The sequence below is a fragment of the Palaemon carinicauda genome, chromosome 2 (assembly GCF_036898095.1).
Source record: "Palaemon carinicauda isolate YSFRI2023 chromosome 2, ASM3689809v2, whole genome shotgun sequence".
Taxonomy (NCBI): Eukaryota; Metazoa; Arthropoda; class Malacostraca; order Decapoda; family Palaemonidae; genus Palaemon; species Palaemon carinicauda.
Window position 1 is genome coordinate 87,858,026 of NC_090726.1, and position 20,000 is coordinate 87,878,025.

General features: G+C 41.1%; 1 protein-coding gene across 1 annotated transcript in view; it reads left to right on the forward strand.

Annotated features, from left to right (window-relative positions):
• The window catches only part of tou (toutatis), a 510,442-nt gene that overhangs the window by 228,435 nt on the left and 262,007 nt on the right, over window positions 1-20,000 (forward strand). Inside the window, exons 17-18 of the mRNA XM_068348421.1 lie at window positions 11,897-12,075; window positions 12,272-12,436. Of these exons, the coding sequence (XP_068204522.1) occupies window positions 11,897-12,075; window positions 12,272-12,436 (344 nt within the window). The remainder of the gene's footprint in view (window positions 1-11,896; window positions 12,076-12,271; window positions 12,437-20,000) is intronic.

The following is a 20,000-nucleotide window of genomic DNA, read 5'->3' on the forward strand; positions in this document are numbered from 1 at the left end:
GAATTAGTTTGCCATGTTACTGTTTACTACATCCACTGGAAGTCTATTCCAAGTATTTGCTATTTTATATGTAAAGAAATTGCCACATGGAGTGGTGTTGTATCTTTTCAATTCAAGTTTGTATCCGTTACCTCTAGACTAATTTGTGCTAAGCATGTATAGATGGTTGTAATTTAGATTTGTTATTCCTTCAAGAGTTCTGAATGCCTCTATTAACTATCCCCTAAGTCGTCGTGTTTGTAGATAGAATAAGTTCAAATATTCCATCAGCCGTCTATTTCCAAATTGCCCTAGTGTTGGAACTAGTTTATTGACCCTAGCTTGTACTGCTTCCAGTCTATCTATATCCTTCTGAATACTTGGAGCCCAGAATTGGACTCCATATTCTAGATGGGGTCTTAATAGTGATGTGTATAGCTGTAGTACAGTGTTTTGTTTTCTGTATTTAAATTGTCTCTTTATGTAGCCTATTAGATTTTGTGCTTTCTTATCAGCTTTCATGGTCTTTGGTGAATTTCAAATCCTTGCTGATTATAATACCAAAATTTTTCTCCTGGTCCACATTTGCTATTTCATTACCCAGCATTGAATTTTTCTCATATATCTTTTGTAGTTGTTAGGCAAATTCTTTTACTTATTTTCTATGAATTTTTCTCGTATAACTTTTGTAAGTCATAAGCAAATTCTTTACTTGTTTTCTGTTGATATTTAAAAACCTATGCACATAACTTTACATTTCCCAAAGTTGAAAGGCATTTGCCATTTTCTGAACCATTCTGCCAACTTCATATGATCCTCTCTTAAGGATTTTACACCCTCGAGTTCGCAGCATTTATGCCTAGTTTGCAGCAGAGAGAGAGGGGATGTTTCAATTTATTTCTATAAACAATGACAAATTAAATCTAATATTGATATATAACTGATCAGAATGTGGCATGCAAAAATAATACCAATCATAACGTCAATAACCAAAGAACTGTGTAAGAAAAGGTTCACGCATGTTACTGAAAACTTTGAGGCACGATTACTCAAAAGGTACTATTTTTCTGCTTCAAATATTTATAAAGATTCGAAAAATAATTTAATAATTTTGAAACTACACTTGGTAACATATATATATATATATATATATATATATATATATATAGAGAGAGAGAGAGAGAGAGAGAGAGAGAGAGAGAGAGAGAGAGAGAGAGAGATATATTTCAATAAACAAATGTCAAATTAAATCTGATATCGATATATAACTGGTCAGAATGTCGCATGCGAAAATAATACCTATCATAACTTCAATAACCAAAGAACGGTGTAATAAAAAGTTCACGCATGTTACTTAAAACTTTGAAGCGCGATTACTCATAAGTAACTTTTTTTCTGCTTCAAATATTTATAAAGATTCAAAAAATAATTTAATTATTTTGAAACTACACTTGGTAACATATACTGTATGTGTTTTGCATTTCTTGTGTAATTAATCTTTTTTTATAAAGTGACAAATATCGCTAGAGAGAATTTAATTTAAATACAAACTAAATTCAGCTTGACGTCACGGCTATTCATTTATTTATCTGTTTATATTCTGATCTGTTTGAGATTTTTTGGAAAAACTAAATTGTACATAGTTTACATGATATTTGAGTATTAACTTGCAAAAAGGGGGAATCTTGGATAAAATATTAATACCGCAATTCACTTGATGGACAGATAAAGTACATACGTATTGAGTTTTTATGCTCATATAGTATTGGCAATGGTAGTATAACTGTACCCTGAAAATATTTAGTTACTAAGTAAAGTATTTTTTTATTAATATATTTGTGTTTGGAGGGTATCCTGACCCTGACCCTAGATAGGTATCGTTATTTGACCACCTTAATTAGGTATTGATGGGTTGACCTCGACCCGAGGTCTCAAAAAAATTCATAGAAAATTCATTTACAAAGCAATTCACAACCTTTTACTATTAAAGAAATTTCAAAGAATATTCTATTCATAAAAAAAGTAAATGAAAGTAAAGTCCAAGAAAATATTTATTACAAATAAATTAGAAAAAATAAGGTTACAAAAAAATGACATTGCAAAAATCCAAATATGGAAATAAGCTAAAACTATTTTAAGCACTTATTCATTTTCTGAAGGGAGAAAAATAGTGTAATTTTTTTTTGGCTAAAAAATCTATCCTATTTTCAACATTTTTTGGGGTAGGTAAATGACAGTGGCTGAAATTTTTACAGGATATTGTATTATTATTGTACAACAAAAATGTGTAAAAGAATCTGCACTTGGATATTATTTAGTTTTATGAAAATGAGAATTTATTTTTTTTTCTTCGGATTTTGTCAGATTTCTATTATGCATGAAAATACCAGAAATTTTGTTAAAAAGAGGAACACATAGAGCTATGCCAGCTTGTGTAGGATATTCTCACAAAATGGCCACCAACCACACCACCTTGGAAGGTCAAATCTGCTACCTGAAATGGAGAAAGATATGTCAATATCAACGAGTCATTTACTTATATAATTGTTCGAGGATTTGCATAAAAATATTATGGTAGCTAGAATGAAGTTTATAGATTATTTGGCAATTAAAAAAATTAGATAATTATCATAATAAAGGTACAAACTTGGAAAAACAGAAATTATAAGCTATTTTATAAAAACATAAGGTGTAGAAGACATTCACAAACACTTTACAACATTCCTTTTTTCAATATTTAACTTAGCCGGTGATTATATAAGCTGCAACTCTGTTGGTCGACAGAAAACTCTACGTTAAAAATCCGCCAGCGATCGCTATGCAGGTAGGGGGTGTACTTCAACAGCGCCATCTGTCGTGCAGGTACTCAGTACTCAATGTAAACAAAGAACTCAATTTTCTCTCTGTCGGGCTACCGGCAAGACCTACTAATTCGCTGTTGCTAACTGGATTTGTTTTCACAACTATTTGGTGAAGTACACTATTCTAGTTTTGAGCTTTCGCTATGCAGGTGTTTTATCTTCATCTCAAAACTTGAACTCGTTTTGGATAGATTTAATTATGGTGACAAAGAGAGTATGGACTTTCTTTCACTTTTAAATGGCCGACCCTTCCCTTAGACGGAAGTGTGTTTAGGCTTTTAGTAATTATCTTATCACGTTATAGATCTATATATTTTATATCTTTCCGCCTTTATTAGGCCTCTTCGATTAACTTTCCATTTATTATAAACATATAAAAATAAATTTTAATGTTTTGTTTATATGCGACCTTTCCTGATAGTAGGCGGTCCTAACTTGGAACCGAAGTTAATCAATGTTGAGCCCTTTGTATCGTAATTAGCTTTTAAAGAATTTAAAACTTTTTAAATGTAATATTTTATGAAAGAATTTCTTTGATAGTCTTCGTACTGTTTTCAAAGATGAACTAACGTTTAGTTTTTTATGCTACGCAGTTGTTGACGTTCAGGACGTTCAACATGCGCTCTATCGTTACGATAGAGAGAGAGTGTATCACGGTTTCACTTTGCAGTAAGAGTAAATCGATTCTGACGTTTTGTTCATTCTTTCTTAGCTTTAATGTTTTAAATTCTAATTTAAAGGAACTTTTTATTTGAAAAACCTTTCAGTTTTTTCCTTTAGTCAAATAACATGTTTTTTTTGACGATATATAATTGGGCTCTTCTCTTAGGTGCGAAATCAAGAGAGAAAGAGAGAGAGAGATAGAGACGGAGGGAGAGAGAGGAGAGAAAACGTTCCGTTCAAGCGGGTAACGTTGTTCTCGTGTTACTCTCGTCCCTAGTCTCTGTACGGGGAGGAAGGATAAAACGTTTTTAGGTTTTTATTCTCGTCCCCAGGCTATGTGCGGTGAGAGATTGAAAACGTAGTTATATGAACTAGTGTTTAGTCTCTTTCCCAGCCACTGATTTTTCTTTTTATCTTAAAATATGTTTTCTGTTTTTTGCTGGTATTATGAGCTTGCATTATACGACTTATTTCGCAATTACTACCTTTTAATGAAGGGTAGAATTGCGTGTTTCAGGTAGAAATAAGTGCAAAACAGAAAATCGAAGTGATAAAGTGATATGCGCTAAGTGTTACAGTGTTGCGTCCGAGGCGCAAAGTGTTACAGTGTTGCGTCCGAGGGTTCGTCTGTTCGTGCCTGTCGTTCACCTAGTCCGGGACCTCTTGCAAGCTCCCAAGCCCAGGGGAGAAGTAATGTCAAAAGACTTATGGGTTCGAGAGGCCTTGACCAACGAACAGACGTTTTCCCTCTATGGTATCGGGTGTTTCTTACCAAGATCTCCCCTACCATAAGACGAGAGAGACGTTGTTTCTCCTCGCCATCCGTAGGCTTTTCGCATAAGAAACCTGTCACAAGGTTTCGAAGCCCTTAAGCGAAAGTCAGTCCTTTCAGGACAGGTCCAGCGTCCTGGTTACAGCCATTAGGACAGCTCTGACCCTATGCAGTCATCGGATAACTGCTCGCCGCCTTACAAAAGCGTAACACAGACTCCGAAAGTCTTTTTTTGTAGGCAAAGTGTTGCGGTCACAGACGTTACCCTCGTCTATTACCACAACCATTTCCGTTGATCCTTAAGGGGTTGTATGGCAAAACATGCAGTATATGCTTGCCTCCCTTATGGAAGACTATTCTGCCGATTAGTCCGTTGAGTCTAGCCGTTTATCTCATCGATATCCTGGCTTTCAGCCAACCTAACGTTCCTTTGTGCTTACTGTTGACGTTGGCGTAGCTTAGTCACGTCAGTCAGGTTGTTTAGAACCACACTCGATGCGGTCTCGTGTGGTTTTTCAGCCGCATTTGGACGTTAGGCCACTGGCTGATGCTCCTGTTGACGTTCTAGACGTTCACTACCAATCGGAGTTGACTTGTTTTGACGCTGTGCGTCAACCTCCGCATTCTAGAGTTGTTTTGACTGCTCAGTCTAGGCAGTCAAAGCAGTCTCGAGTGGACGCTGTACGTCCTCACGCACCTGTTGTGGTTGACAGTTCAGTTGTTGACAGTTCACAGACTGTCAAGCAGTTACATGACGTTGCGTTCTGGTCCGCTACTAATGCACCAGTGAGAGACTCAGCTTTTATCGGACAAGGTTCCTGTAGATGAGGAAGTTGCTGTTCTCCCTCCTACTGATATTCCCTTGAGGACTCTGTCAGATGGAGAGGAGCCTTAAGCTGCTTAGCCTCCTATGGACTTTAATTAAATCATGATGATTTTTTTAAGGATCTTCGTCCGGATCTTGTAACTGCTGCTCCTCGTTCGCCTAAACGTCAGAGCTTACACTAGGCCTAGCTACTTCGAAGCCGTTGTTTTTAAGCTAGTGCTCTCTCGCTCTCCTAGAGAGCGTTACGTTGGCTAGGCGACTGGTTTTTCACCAGGAGGAGTTTGGGGGATACAGCCTTTGCTTTCCCTTCTTTTAAACTGGTTTATAGAGCGAGAGTCTGATATGACACGAGAGAAGTTCTCGGCTTGGGAGTTCATGCCTCTGCCCAGATAGACTTCTCAATTCTGGTAGACTCTCCCTGGCGCCTAGCCAGGAGACGCTCCAAGTTGTTTACAGGTCAACTTCTCAGCTGTTGTCGAGCCTTTGAAGTTTTGCTGTACTATTATGTCACGCATAACAAGGCTTTCAGGGATGGTAAACGGTTCCGCCTCAGTCGCTAACCCCGTCTGTTGCCACACCTGCTCCCGTAGACCCTAAAATGGGCTTTGCTGCAAGACATGCAGTCCAAGCTTGCATCCTTGATAGAGGACTTAAATGCGGAGAAGAACCTTCTGGCCAACAACCTTCCAACCGGTCGGTTGTGCGCCCTGTTGACGCTGAGGTAACCTACTCGCGTCTGCCAGTTGAGGTGGTTCCTCCACCGATGCGACCCAGTGTGGGTTGCCAGCCGCACGTTGACGTTAAGCGACGCTCGGAGGTGGTTGTTGACGTTCAGGACGTTCAACAACCAGCAGAGGTGACTTGTTGTGACGCAGTGCGTCAACCTCAGCAACCCGGTAGGGTGTTGACTGCACAACCCAGACGGTCTAGACAGTTTCGGGTTGACGCTGTGCTTCCTCGCGCACCCATGGTTGTTGACAGTTCACAGACTGTGCAGCAGTTCCATGATATTGCGTCCGGCTCCGTCACGCATCCACCAATGCGACCGGATTCAGCGAGTCAGACGTTGCCCACTCCGTTGCCGTTTCCTCATCAGTTTCGGATGAGGAACCCTCTGATGAGGACGTTGCTGAACAAGACGATCAGCCCCCAGCCCTGCTCCATCCAGAAGATGCTGAAGAAGGAACGCTGCTCAGTCAGGCTGTGGATGAGTCTGGTAGGGACGCTGTCATCCGTGGATCAATTTGTGTCACTAGGAAGACTACACCTCCGTCCTCTTCTATACCATCTAGCTTTTCACTGGAAAAAGGACAAGACGCTAGAAGCGGTCTCGATCCCGGTTTCCGAAAAGATAAAGTCTTGTCTGACTTGGTGAAAGGACTATATCAACCTAAGAGAGGGTCTTCCCCTGACTGTTCAGACTCCCAACCACGTTCTCTTCTCGGACGCATCGGACGTAGGCTGGGGTGCGACATTAGACGGTCGGGAATGCTCGGGAATATGGAACTCGAGTCAAAGGACAATGCATTTCAACTGCAAGGAGCTACTGGCAGTACGTCTGGCCTGGAAAAGCTTCAGGTCTCTCCTTCAAGGCAAAGTGGTGGAGGTGAACTCGGACAACACCACGGCTTTGGCGTACATCTCCAAGCAAGGAGGGACCTACTCTCTGACGTTGTACGAGATCGCAAGGGACCTCCTCACCTGGTCAAAAGGTCTAGACATATCACTAGTAACGAGGTTCATCCAAGGCAACTTGAATGTCATGGCAGATTGTCTCAGTCGGAAGTGACAAATAATTCCAACAGAATGGACCCTCCACAAGGATGTATGCAAGAGACTTTGGGCCACCTGGGGCCAGCCAACCATAGATCTCTTCGCAACCTCGATGACCAAGAGGCTCCCAATATTTTGCTCACCAATCCCGGACCCAGCAGCAGTTCATATAGATGCCTTTCTCCTAGATTGGTCACATCTAGATCTATATGCATTCCCTCCGTTCAAGATTGTCAACAAGGTACTGCAGAAGTTCGCCTCTCACGAAGGGACAAGGTTGACGCTAGTTGCTTCCCTCTGGCCCGCGAGAGAATGGTTCACCGAGGTACTTCGATGGCTAGTAGACGTTCCCAGAACACTTCCCCTAAGGGTGGACCTTCTACGTCAGCCACACGTAAAGAAGGTACACCTAGGCCTCCACGCTCTTCGTCTGACTGCCTTCAGACTATCGAAAGACTCTCGAGAGCTAGAGGCTTTTCGAAGGAGGCAGCCAGAGCGATTGCTAGAGCAAGGAGAACATCCACCCTTAGAGTCTACCAATCGAAGTGGGAAATCTTCCGAAACTGGTGCAAGTCAGTATCCGTATCCTCGACCAGTACCTCTGTAACTCAAATAGCTGACTTCCTCTTATATCTGAGGAAAGAACGATCTCTTTCAGCTCCCACTATTAAGGGTTACAGAAGCATGTTGGCATCAGTCTTCCGTCACAGAGGCTTAGATCTTTCCAACAATAAAGATCTACAGGACCTCCTTAAGTCTTTTGAGACCACGAAGGAGCGTCGTTTGGTTACACCTGGTTGGAATTTAGACGTGGTACTAAGATTCCTTATGTCAGACAGGTTCGAACCGCTACAATCAGCCTCCCTGAAAGATCTCACCTTAAAGACTCTTTTCCTGGTATGCTTAGCCACAGCTAAAAGAGTCAGTGAGATTCATGCCTTCAGCAAGAACATCGGATTCTCATCCGAAACGGCTACATGTTCTACAACTTGGTTTTCTAGCCAAAAACGAGCTGCCTTCTCGGCCTTGGCCAATATCGTTCGATATTCCAAACTTATCGTATGGTTGGAAATGAACTAGAAAGAGTCTTATGCCCTGTATGAGCTCTTAAGTTCTATTTAAAACGAACTAAACCTTTACGAGGCCCGTCTGAAGCTTTATGGTGTTCAGTTAAGAAACCATCTTTGCCTATGTCAAAGAATGCTTTATCCTATTTTATCAGACTGTTAATACGAGAAGCTCATTCCCATCTGAATGAGGAAGACCAAGCTTTGCTGAAGGTAAGGACACACGAAGTTAGAGCTGTCGCAACTTCCGTGGCCTTTAAACAAAATAGATCTCTGCAAAGTATAATCGACGCAACCTATTGGAAAAGCAAGTCAGTGTTCGCGTCTTTTTATCTTAAGAATGTCCAGTCTCTTTACGAGAACTGCTACACTCTGGAACCATTCGTAGCAACGAGTGCAGTAGTGGGTGAGGGCTCAACCACTACAATTCCCTAATTCCATAACCTTTTTAATCTTTCTCTTGAAATGTTTTATTATTGTTTTTGGGTTGTCCGGAAGGCTAAGAAGCCTTTCGCATCCTACTTGATTTGGCGGGTGGTCAAAGTCATTTCTTGAGAAGCGCCTAGATTAGAGGTTTTGATGAGGTCCTGTTGTATGGGTTGCAACCCTTGATACTTCAGCTCCTAGGGGTCGCTCAGCATCCTAAGAGGATCGCGAGGCTCCGTAAGGAAGACGTACTTAAAAAGGCAGAGTAATTATTCAAGTCGACTTCCTTACCAGGTACTTATTTATTTTAAGTTTGTTATTTTGATAACTGCTAAAATGAAATAAAAAATCCTAAGCTCATAATAATGTAAACATTTATTGCTGGTCTCTACCCACCCCCCTGGGTGTGAATCAGCTTATATAATCACCGGCTAAGTTAAATATTGAAAAATGTTATTTTTATAATAAAATAAATTTTTGAATATACTTACCCGGTGATTATATATTAAAGGACCCTCCCTTCCTCCCCAATAGAGACGCAGTGGACCGAGGAGAAAATTGAGATCTTTGTTTACATTGAGTACTGAGTACCTGCACGACAGATGGCGCTGTTGAAGTACACCCCCTACCTGCATAGCGATCGCTGGCGGATTTTTAACGTAGAGTTTTCTGTCGAGCAACAGAGTTGCAGCTTATATAATCAAAAATTTATTTTATTATAAAAATAACATTTTTATACACTCCTAAACACTACTGCACATTCGATAATTATATAAAAATTTGATACTACACAACTTACCTTAATAGTATTGATGGGTTGAGCTTGACCTGAGGGTATCTCAGAAATAACACAAGGAAAAGAGCTGGGATGAAATGCATCCTCGCCCGAGTGCTGCGCACACTGAACTGAGGTCTCGCAGGTCGATATCACTCACAACCAATAGGGATGAAAAATTATGGCAAAAAAACGTGTTTTTTTCTTAACCTCGGGTTGTATAAGACCCACCACACCTATCCAGGGTTAAAAACAAATAAAAACAATAAAATAGATCTATCCTATATAAACTGTAAAAACTTAAAAAATAGGAAAAGAAATAAGATACAATAAGTGTGCCCGAATGTACCCTCAAGAAAAAGAATCAGATAAGGAAAAGACAACCTCTTCATAAACCACCAGGCATCCATGGCCCGTCTATTAAGCCTGCCCAACACACCATTTAAAAAAAAAAAAATACAAGAGGAGGTGAATAAAAAAGAAGATAGAATGGTGTGCCCGAGTGTACCCTCAAGCAAGAGAACTTTAACCCAAGATAGTGGAAGACCATGGTACAGAGGCTTTGACACTACCCAAGACTAGAGAACAATGGTTTGAATTGGGAGTGTCTTTCTCATAGAAGAGCTGCTTACCGTAGCTAAAGAATCTCTTGTACCCTTACCGAGAGGAAAGTAGCCATTGAACAATTACAGTGCAGTAATTAATCCCTTGAGCAAAGAAGAAGTGTTTGGTAAACTCTGTGTTATAAGGTTTATGAGGACAGGAGAATTTGGAAAGAATAGCCCAGACTATTCGATATATGTGTAGGCAAAGACAAAATGACCCGTAACCTTGGAGAGGGATCCAATGTAATACTGTCTGGCCAGTCAAAGGACCCAATAATTCTAGCGGTATTATTTCAACGGGTGGCTGGTGCTCTAGCCAGCCTACTTCCTAGGCATGGAGTTTTCGTTGAATATATTATCAAGAACACCATCAAGTCCTTTTTTTTTTTTTTTTTATTGAGAAAGCACTACAATAAATCCATAATAATTTGATTTAGATGATTTTAGAAAAATTAACATATGGAGAACAGTTTGAATCTATAGAGAATATTTCTTTCAGAAACTTGAATATCAAGACTTTATTTCCAATAGTTTCTGTATTTGCCATGAGAATTAGAGTTGCAAGATTTATCAAAGCAAGTGTATTTCTTACTGGTGGAGCTTTAGATTCTTTCTCATCTGAATATTAGGAGGTCACCAAACTGAGTACAGGTTCATTTCTAAATAATTTTTGTGGAATCATCATCATCATCATCATCATGATCATGATCATAAAACAATCCCAAGGTCTCCAACAGGGGAAGTTACCCTGTAAGGAAAGGAAATAAGGGAATAGAAAATAAAGTATTGTCTTTATAAGTAATGAATAAAAAATAAGAAATATTTAAAAATCAGTAACAATACAAGACCTTTAGAAAGTTTTTTTTTTTTTTTTTTTTTTTTTTTTTTTTTTTTTTGTTATGAAGAAACTCACCGATGATGCCACAGTGAACTATATGAAACCTCTATACCCTTTTTGCATGCCAAGACACATGTCGAGAATGGCTACTTCTTTCAACTTTGCTTAAAGTTTCTTTGAGAGTATACAGATATGTGTTTAAGGAAAGTTTTTTCAGTAGTCCTGTGATGAGAACAGGATGTTGACTTAATACTATAGTTAGATTGATTTTTTTTAGGTGAATGAAAATTTTTTTGTTATGGGAAAGTGAAGATTATTTGGAATCGACTCATGTAGTGTGTTAGTATGTGGTATTGTCTGAAGCTAGTGTCTATCTCCTTTATTCTCGTGCTTTAGTAAAGAAAGGTATTTGTACTCTTTATGAAAACCAATAAGTGTTTAGATGTAAGAAGACAACAGATATTTCTTTGATCCTAATGATTATTACCAACTCCCCATCCTGTTAGTTTGGAAATCATCAATGAACATGGAGTGAGAATCAAATTATGTATTTTTAATTCTCACCTGGAATTCATGAAAATGGAAGAGCCCAACACCTCTCCTCCCCATTTGAGTAGTATTTTTCCTATTAGTTGATTATATTACTGACCTAAAAAGATTGGTTTGTTTAAATGTAAGGTGAGAACCGCTGGATCCCTATCATGACTCTCCCTCTCACTGGAGCTACTAACAAACTTAATTAAAGAAGGTAAATTTTCCATTATCAAGGTAACATTTTTCCATCAATTAAAATTTAGCAATAAATTTTAGGTAATATTTGAATACTCGGTAAACAATTTTATTTTAGAAATTAGATTCTTCCCAAACATTCATATTCGAGGGACATTATTGAAATGTATTAGCCTAGTTAAATGTTTTGATTTTATTTGCACACTCAATTCAAATTAACAGACAAAATACAAAAGTAATACCAAATAGCAGATATAGAAGAAAATATTGCAAAGAAATATCAGCATTAGCTTTTACTTTCATCAGGATGAAAACTGGAAGAGCTTTTTTAGCTTATATTTTAAGGACTCTTCTGAGAACTGAATTTTTTGAATAGGAAAATTACAAAAATTCAAGATTTCAAGTTAGCATCATTTATATCACAGCATTACTTCATACTCCTATTTGATATGTAACCTTTGTATTTATTAGTTGTATTTGTATGGATATACTGTATATCACTTTAATAATAAGGAAATGTCATTCCCACATATGTTCTTTTCTTATTGACTGATAAAAAAGCAATATTTTTTTACATTTCAGTACTTGGAAAAGAATGGTATTACAGAAGTATCCAGGGACAACTTCAGCTTTTCTAGCAAGATTGCAATTGGAGAATATGTAGATGCCACTTCACAGAAAAAGTACTCTGAAAATGATGTTAGAGATAAGATAATTGAAGTTCGTGAACAAAAGGGCTACAAACCTCAGCGAAGACATGAGTAAGAAGTGGAATCCATAGATTTTGGAACTTTTATCATTGCCTGTTATTTTATATGTCTTTTATCACAAGGTTTTTAAAATTACAAGGTAGGAAAGTCATGTGGTAATTTCCCCAAAGGGCATAAAAACAGATGCATGTTTGATTTATATTTTTTTATAGATGAGTGTTGGTATTAATTTTCAATTGTATTTCAGTGTTGGATATATTAGTGAGCATAGCTTTCACTTGCCTGACAGGGAAAGTCGAGATGCTCTAGAAATAGAAGCTGAGGCAATTCTTAGAAGGTTGGAAGCTGAAGAAGAGGCTGAAAAGGCTAGAAAGGATTTTTTAACTCAGATTGAAGAGCAACAAAAAATAAGGTCAGGAATAGAGATTTGTTTAGTAATGTTGTGTTAGTTGCTATTTCAACTATATATTATAGACATCACCACCTGCACCAAGTGAACATTGCTAAGACACATTTGACTAACACCCTAACTAGTCTATCAAATTAGGAAGAAGGTCAAGGTATAATTAAAGACAAAAGCACACATAGCTATATTTTTTATTTCTTAGCATACTTTCTCAGCCCACTAAATTCTTGTAATCTCTTTTGGGAATCCACGACCTATTAAAAGATTATCTTCTCTTCTCTATTTTTTTTTATACTGTCACTTGTAATGGTAATTTTATTATTTTTGTTGCCAGACCAACATGCTTTCTGTTTTTTATTGTTATTAGTTTTTTTTTTTACCACATTTCTTTTATGATACAATAGCTATTTACCTTCTTGCTAGTTTTATATCATATATTTGTACCCTTCCTTTATTTCTTTTTTCCTATATTCCCCATCCAAGTTGTGTTAATCATCATCATCATCACCATCATCATGGTAGTAGTAGTAGTAGTAGTATAGGCGAAAGGAAACAATTTCATGAATCTAACATTTATTTAAAAATTAGTCTTTTGTTATTCATCAGTAACTTCTTTATTAATATAGATAATAATGTAACAGATATATAATTTGATTTTAAGAAGATTTTTGGGCTCAGGCAATGTTGTGCTGATGGAAGGGTTCCTATTGGTAGCCTTCTAAGGGATATTTGCTACAGTGATACTCACAGAGAATTAAACCAAAGGTCTCCAGGATCCCAACTCCTGGCACGAGTATCCAATAAAGGATATCGGATAATATTGGGGGACGTATTCTAGATACGTCACATGGCAATCTTCACCCCGAATAGATTTAATGCTTAGATGTAAGGGGGAGGAGTGGCAAAAGAAAGGGGTGCTGTTCTAGGTACCCGGTGAATCTCCTTCCCTACTACTATCGCGACGCCATTCCTATTCTTGTAGCCCGCTAAGAGTGTTGTGCTCTCCCTTAGCCCGGTGTTTTTTCAAGGTTTGGACCTTAATTTTCATCATGCAATCTCCTGCATCCTCGTCATTTGGAAACTTGAGTATTAATTCTTTCCTGACAGTAATTTTGGTCTCCCTTTTCACAGTTAAAATCAATAATTTAAGTGTGTTTGGGTGAGCCTTGCCGAGACCGGAGGCAGCCATTTTACGACTGCTGCCGCCCGTTATATTCTTGCATATTATTTAGATAGTAGGGTGACACTTCCAGGTTTTATGCTATTATATTAGCTAGTTAGGGAAGATATATAAGAGGTGATATTGCATACATGAAATTTATCCTTTTTCTATTATGTGGCTTTACTTAACGTATTCGTGCTGGAACCCTGGTGGTACCGATTACCTTTGTTGGGGCTCCTACCGGAGCAAGGTTACTCTTGCTCAAATATACGTTAGTAAAGTAATTCCCCCTGTTTAGCCTCACCCTTATCGTTTCTTCTCGATTCTGATGAGATGTGATATTCTCTAGAATCTATAGACATGTTACGATAATTGTTCTCTCTCTGAGAGAAGAGACTAAACCCTTCTTCCCTCCCTTAGTGACGCCAGCATCATAGGCGGCAGTCATTGTTTCACTTCATCGCCGTTGAGTAGAATGATGTTCTTCCTGCCTCAGGCTTTGAATCAGATAGTGACATACTCAGGTTGCCCTTGTCTTGCAGGAAGCCATGCTTCCCAGCTCATTGTTTTGAGGAAGACGACATAACCTGCCGCCACCTCTTATAACAATGAACTGTAAGACCCTCAACCCCTCCCTCCTGTCCTTTCGTGATGGCGTGTTGTCACAAGATTCTTTCACCGGTATTCTGACAATCACCCCCGACATGCTAGGATGATTGCGTTACCGGCACGTCTCCTTCCGGTGGCAGTTAGTTCCTTCGTCTAACCTTTCCCCCTAACTTCCCTTCCTTCATAGGAAGTTGATAAGATTGGGGGAGGACTGAGACGACTTCTGACGGCTTCCGGCAGGAAACTTAACATATTTGGAAAGTCCTCAGCTCTCTCTTGAGTTGCCATCCTCATTCCTAGCCGCCGACTCCATTGCCGGCGACAGGCTAGTTTGTAGATGGGTGGAAGCCAGAATCTGATAGATTCTTTCCCCTTCCATTGGAACTTTCATTCTAGTTGGAGACAGTAGGCGGACTTATAGTCCTCCTACACTTCCCGCTGCTATGTCCATTCATAATAGTAGGAAATTCTCCTTCATTAATCTTTGTCTCTTTCTTTCGGTTAGCACCGTCAGGTACTAACCCAGAACCGGCAGTATCTGCCGGCAGACTACTGTATATAACTATACAATAGTACATATGTTTTCTAACATATTCTGTGTTCCCTATCGCAGACGATTGTAGAGACCATGATATTTTGTTGAGGTTGAGTAATCCTTCAACACCTAGATGGTTTTCCTTGATCATCGGGGACTTACAATACCTGAACGGTATTAATACAGTACTACAGGTGATTAATGTTAGTATAAACTACTTACTAACTCTAACTCTAGTCTGTAGAGTTTCTCTACCTTGTATCCTCCCTATCAGGGAAACTGAATATTAATACTGACAGAGGTCTTGGCAATAGCCTGGGAGAGGAAATTCAGATATGTGTCTTTTCTATTTCCTTTCAAGCTTACTATCCTAAGCTACCATATGCAATAGTGATTACTATTATTATTACAAACTGTATGCTTTTATATCACTGATATAAAAAACAAAAATACTCATATAAGTATTTTCCCTTTACAGGATGACCCTATGGAGAGGTGCGGAGCGATGTTCTGCAACCCCAAGGGGAAGGACTTCTGTGGCCACACGATGTGCAGGACTCGTGCCACCTGCTGTATCGTCACAGGAGTCCTGAAGTATTGGGACCCGAAGGGTTGCACCATCTGCTCAACCCTGCTGGCCAACGGCTTCGGTGAAGCCCCCCTAGCTACCCTAGAGGCTAGGGATACAGCGAGGGACACCCTTCGCAAATGGGTAAGGTGGTTCCAGAAGAACTCCACAGGACCATACCTACCCAAAGACTTCCTGAGGTGCCTACTGTTCCCCAAGGCTCTGCTGGATGCGGTGGTGTCCCAGGAACAGCTTCGGTCCCCCTTCATCCGGCTGAAGGTTGACTCGGACATCAACAAGGCCCTAGAGGCCATGGACATCCATCAAGAGAGGATGTCAGAATTGTCTTCCGACACTGAACAGGACCTGCTGCAAGGTATCCCTGAAGAGTACGAGGATCCTCCCCAAGTGGAGGAAGAAGAATTCCTCTTTACGACGACAGACAATCCCCAGTTTGCCGTGGCCGCATACCAGCCACTGCCTTCAATGTCTTCTGCTCCAACTCCAAACCTGTTGCTCAGGCTAATGCTGGTGAAGAGATTCTAACATCTCTAAGACGCATGATGGAGTCGTTCCAATAAGAACAAAAAACGATGCAGGAATCGTTCAGGAAGCAGCAAAGGCTGATGCACGAGAAGATTGACCGTCTCTGAACCACCAGGGGCACTTCTAAGAAGCCTCTTAGGGTGTCCGATCTCCCTCATTGCTCTGAATCTAATCCCTGGAGGTACGCGGAGCATATGCCTATGATGGATGGGAAACTGTTCGTTTCTGAGAAGTTGGGGGCCAGACAGATTGAAGATCTTGAGATCTGGCCTAACTTCTCCTCTTATCCCGAGTGCTATATGAGATTACGGGACGAAAATGCAGCCCGAGAAGAAACGGTCCCTAAGGAGGTCATCGTGTTTGAACACGATAAGGCCCAGGCCATCCTCCTAAAGACCCTGAAGGAAGCCGGATATACTAATTCCAAAGTCTCAGCACTGAGCAAGAAGCACCCCACCTTTCTTGCACCTTCCTTTATCTCATTTCCCTTTTCGGAGAAGGCACTAGACTTTGCCGTCAAGGCTGCCGACGAGGAAAAACCCTACCCGACTCTTGAAGAAGGCAAGCCATTCTTTCTCGCACTGCCTACCTGCGAAGAAAAGTGGAAGGATGTCCACCCAACCTTCTCTGTCTCCAAACTAGATCCGGAGATCGCAGGACAGCAGTTTAACGAGAACCTTCCTAAGTTGCCAGACCATCTTCTGAGGAAGGAACAGGAGTCAAAGGAGAGACTTGCGGCCTCTCTCTCTCATCAGAACTGCTTGGAACTAAGCGCAAGCCAACACAAGGCCCCAGAAATCTTCCTCTTTCTGGCCAAGTCTCATATGGGTACCCTTGTGAAAAACCTTTACGCTTTCCTCAGAGCAAGGAGAGCTTGCAGAGAGTTCGTCCTGGCCTTAGCAACCATCTGGCACGAACCAAGGAAGCCGATTACCTCGAGCATGCGGGGTAAAGACCTCTACCCACAGGATCTGGTCCAAGAGGTCATTGCGAGGTCAGCAACGGAGAACAGGAACCTTCTCCAAAAGTGGGGTATGTCATCGAAGAGGAAATCTACGGAAGGATGTCCCCAACCCAAGAACAAGAGGGCAAGGAGACCACGAAGACCGGCACAAATCCCCGCCATGACCATGACGACAATGCCTCAGACCACCTTCCAGATGGTCCCTCAACAGCGCTGGTAACCCAATCACCAGTCTTCAACCCCACCTTTGAGAAGCAGTCGACTTCCTTTCGCCCCAGCCAGAAAGGAAAAGTTCCTAAGAGAAGTTCCCCTGGAGGTAACTTCTCTCGGGGCCGAGGAGGACGTGGTTGCAGAGGCAAATCCGCAGGACCCCCCAAGCAATGAGCGGTTTGAGGTAGGGGGCAGACTCCATCACTTTTGGGATCGCTGGACATTTGATCCCTGGGCCCACAGCCTAATCACGAATGGACTCGGGTGGAAATGGAGCAGAATTCCACCCCGCTTTCCAGAATTCTTCCAACACATCACCCTCTTGTTGGAAGAATATATCTCAGAACTCTTGAATAAGAAGGTGATAAAGAAGGCAAAGTCCATCAAATTCCAGGGAAGGCTGTTTTGTGTTCCCAAGAAAGACTCAGACAAACTCAGAGTCATTCTAGACTTGTCTCCACTCAACAAGTTCATCGAGAACAACAAATTTCGGATGCTTACTTTGCAACACATAAGGACCCTTCTGCCAAAAGGGGCGTACACGGTCTCAATAGACCTAGCAGATGCTTACTGGCATCTCCCGATGAGTTGCCTTTTCTCCTCCTACCTAGGATTCAGACTACAGAAGAAGTAGTTTGTCTTTAGAGCAATGCCCTTCGGACTGAACACAGCCCCAAGGATATTCACAAAGCTAGCAGACACAATCGTCCAACAGCTACGCACCAAAGGTGTTCAAGTGGTAGCATATTTAGACAACTGGTTGGTATGGGCAGCATCTAAGATTACTTGTCTGAAGGCAGCCCAAAAGGTGATCCAGTTTTTGGAATACCTGGGCTTCAAGATCAACCGCAAGAAATCTCGTCTCACTCCAGCTCAACAGTTCCATTGGTTAGGAATCCAATAAAACTTGAAGTTACACTACCTCTCCATTCCATCCAAGAAGAAGAGAGAAATAGCAGGATCTGTCAGGAGACTAATCCATCACAAGAGAATTTCAAGATGCCAACAGGAAAAAGTATTGGGCTCTCTTCAGTTTGCAGCAGTGACAGACCCAGTGCTAAAGGCACGTTTGAAAGATGCGTCAGGAATCTGAAGGAAATACGCATCAAATGCTCGAAGAGATCAACAAAGGTTGACCCTGACCTTGCTGCGCACCCAATTGAAGCCGTGGTCAACAGCCAAGAGTCTAGCGCGGATAATTCCCCTGCAACCACTACAACCATCAGTGGTGATACAGACGGATGCCTCTTTGGAAGGATGGGGAGGTCATTCTCACGACAGGAAGGTGCAAGGGCATTGGTCGCGCTAGTTCAAAGTATTTCATATCAACATTTTGGAAGCTATGGCAGTATTCCTGACGTAGAAGAGACTATCCCCTTGCAGATCAATCCACATCAGGTTGGTCCTGAACAACGAACGGATAGTAAAATGTCTATAAATAGACAAGGCTCGAGATCACCCCTCATCAACCATGTGATGTTAGCCATCTTCTACCTGGCAAGGAAGAAGGGATGGCACTTGTCAGCAGTTCACTTACAAGGGATCCGCAATGTGACGGCGGACGCTCTATCCAGGCGAAAGCCCATAGAGACAGAATGGTTCCTAGACGCAGACTCATTCTCCATCTCGGAAAAAGTCCCAGAACTGCAAATCAACCTTTTCGCAACGAGCAACAACAAGAAACTATCTCGTTATGTAGCCCCTTACTTGGACCCTCAAGCAGAAGCGATGGATGCCATGTCCCTAGAGTGGAACAGGTGGAATCGCATTTACCTGTTTCCACCAACCAATCTCCTGCTAAGAGTCCTCGACAAGCTAAGATCATTTAGAGGGAAAGCTAAGATCATTCAGAGAGGACAGCAGCAGTAGTAGCCCCCAAGTGGCCCAAGAGCTATTGGTTTTCTCTAGTCCTAGAGTTGAAGCTGAAGCTGAAGCTGTTTCCACTGCCGAATCCAGTGCTGTCTCAACTGGTCCAGAAGACGACTGTCTACGCTTCATCCTTGAGAACCAGCTACCTACACCTCATGATTTTATCGCCTTAGCAGCGAACAAAAAGTTCGGAATCTCAAAGGATAAAGTTGACTTCATCGAGGAGTACAAGTCATGTTCGACTAGGAGGCAATACGAATCGTCATGGAAGAAATGAGGGACCTTTGTGAAAGCAAGGAAACCGACAGAAATATCAATAGTTTCTGTCTTGCATTCTCCATACACCTCCACGAACAAGGCCTGGCCTCTATTACAATTATTTCTTGTAAATCGGCCCTGGCTTGACCACTTCTGTACGCTTTTGAGTGGACCTCTCAAGTGAAATGTTTAATAAGATCCCGAAAGCATGCGCTAGACTCATGCCTGCAGCCCCACCAAAGCCCATCACGTGGTCTTTGGACAAAGTCTTGCACTATGCTTCGAACCTGGACAATGAGGACTGTACTGTAAAGGATTTAACACAGAAAGTCATTTTTCTGTTTGCAATAGGCTAGAGTTAGTGAAATAGTGGCCTTATCTAGAAACGAAGCCCATATTCAGTTCCTGGACTCAGGAGAACTGAACCTGTTTCCCTATCCTGCCTTTCTTGCCAAGAATGAGCTACCCACCAAGAGGTGGGGTCCTTGGAGAATCTGCCCATTGAAGGAAGATGTCTCTCTGTGCCCAGTAGAGTCTCTTAAGGTCTATCTTTGAAGAACTTTAAACTTCAAAGGAGGACAGCTCTTCAGAGGTGAAACTTTAGGATCAAACCTATCTTTAAGACAACTGAGAGCGAAGCTCACCCACTTTATTTGCAGAGCGGATCCTGACAGTACACCCGCGTGTCACGATTCAAGGAAAGTTGCTTCTTCATTGAACTTCTTTCAACATATAGACTTTGAGAGACTCCGCTCATACACTGGGTGGAAATCATCCAGTGTCTTCTACAAACATTACGCGAAGCAAGTACAAGAGATAAAACACTTTGTGGTGGTGGCGGGTAGTGTG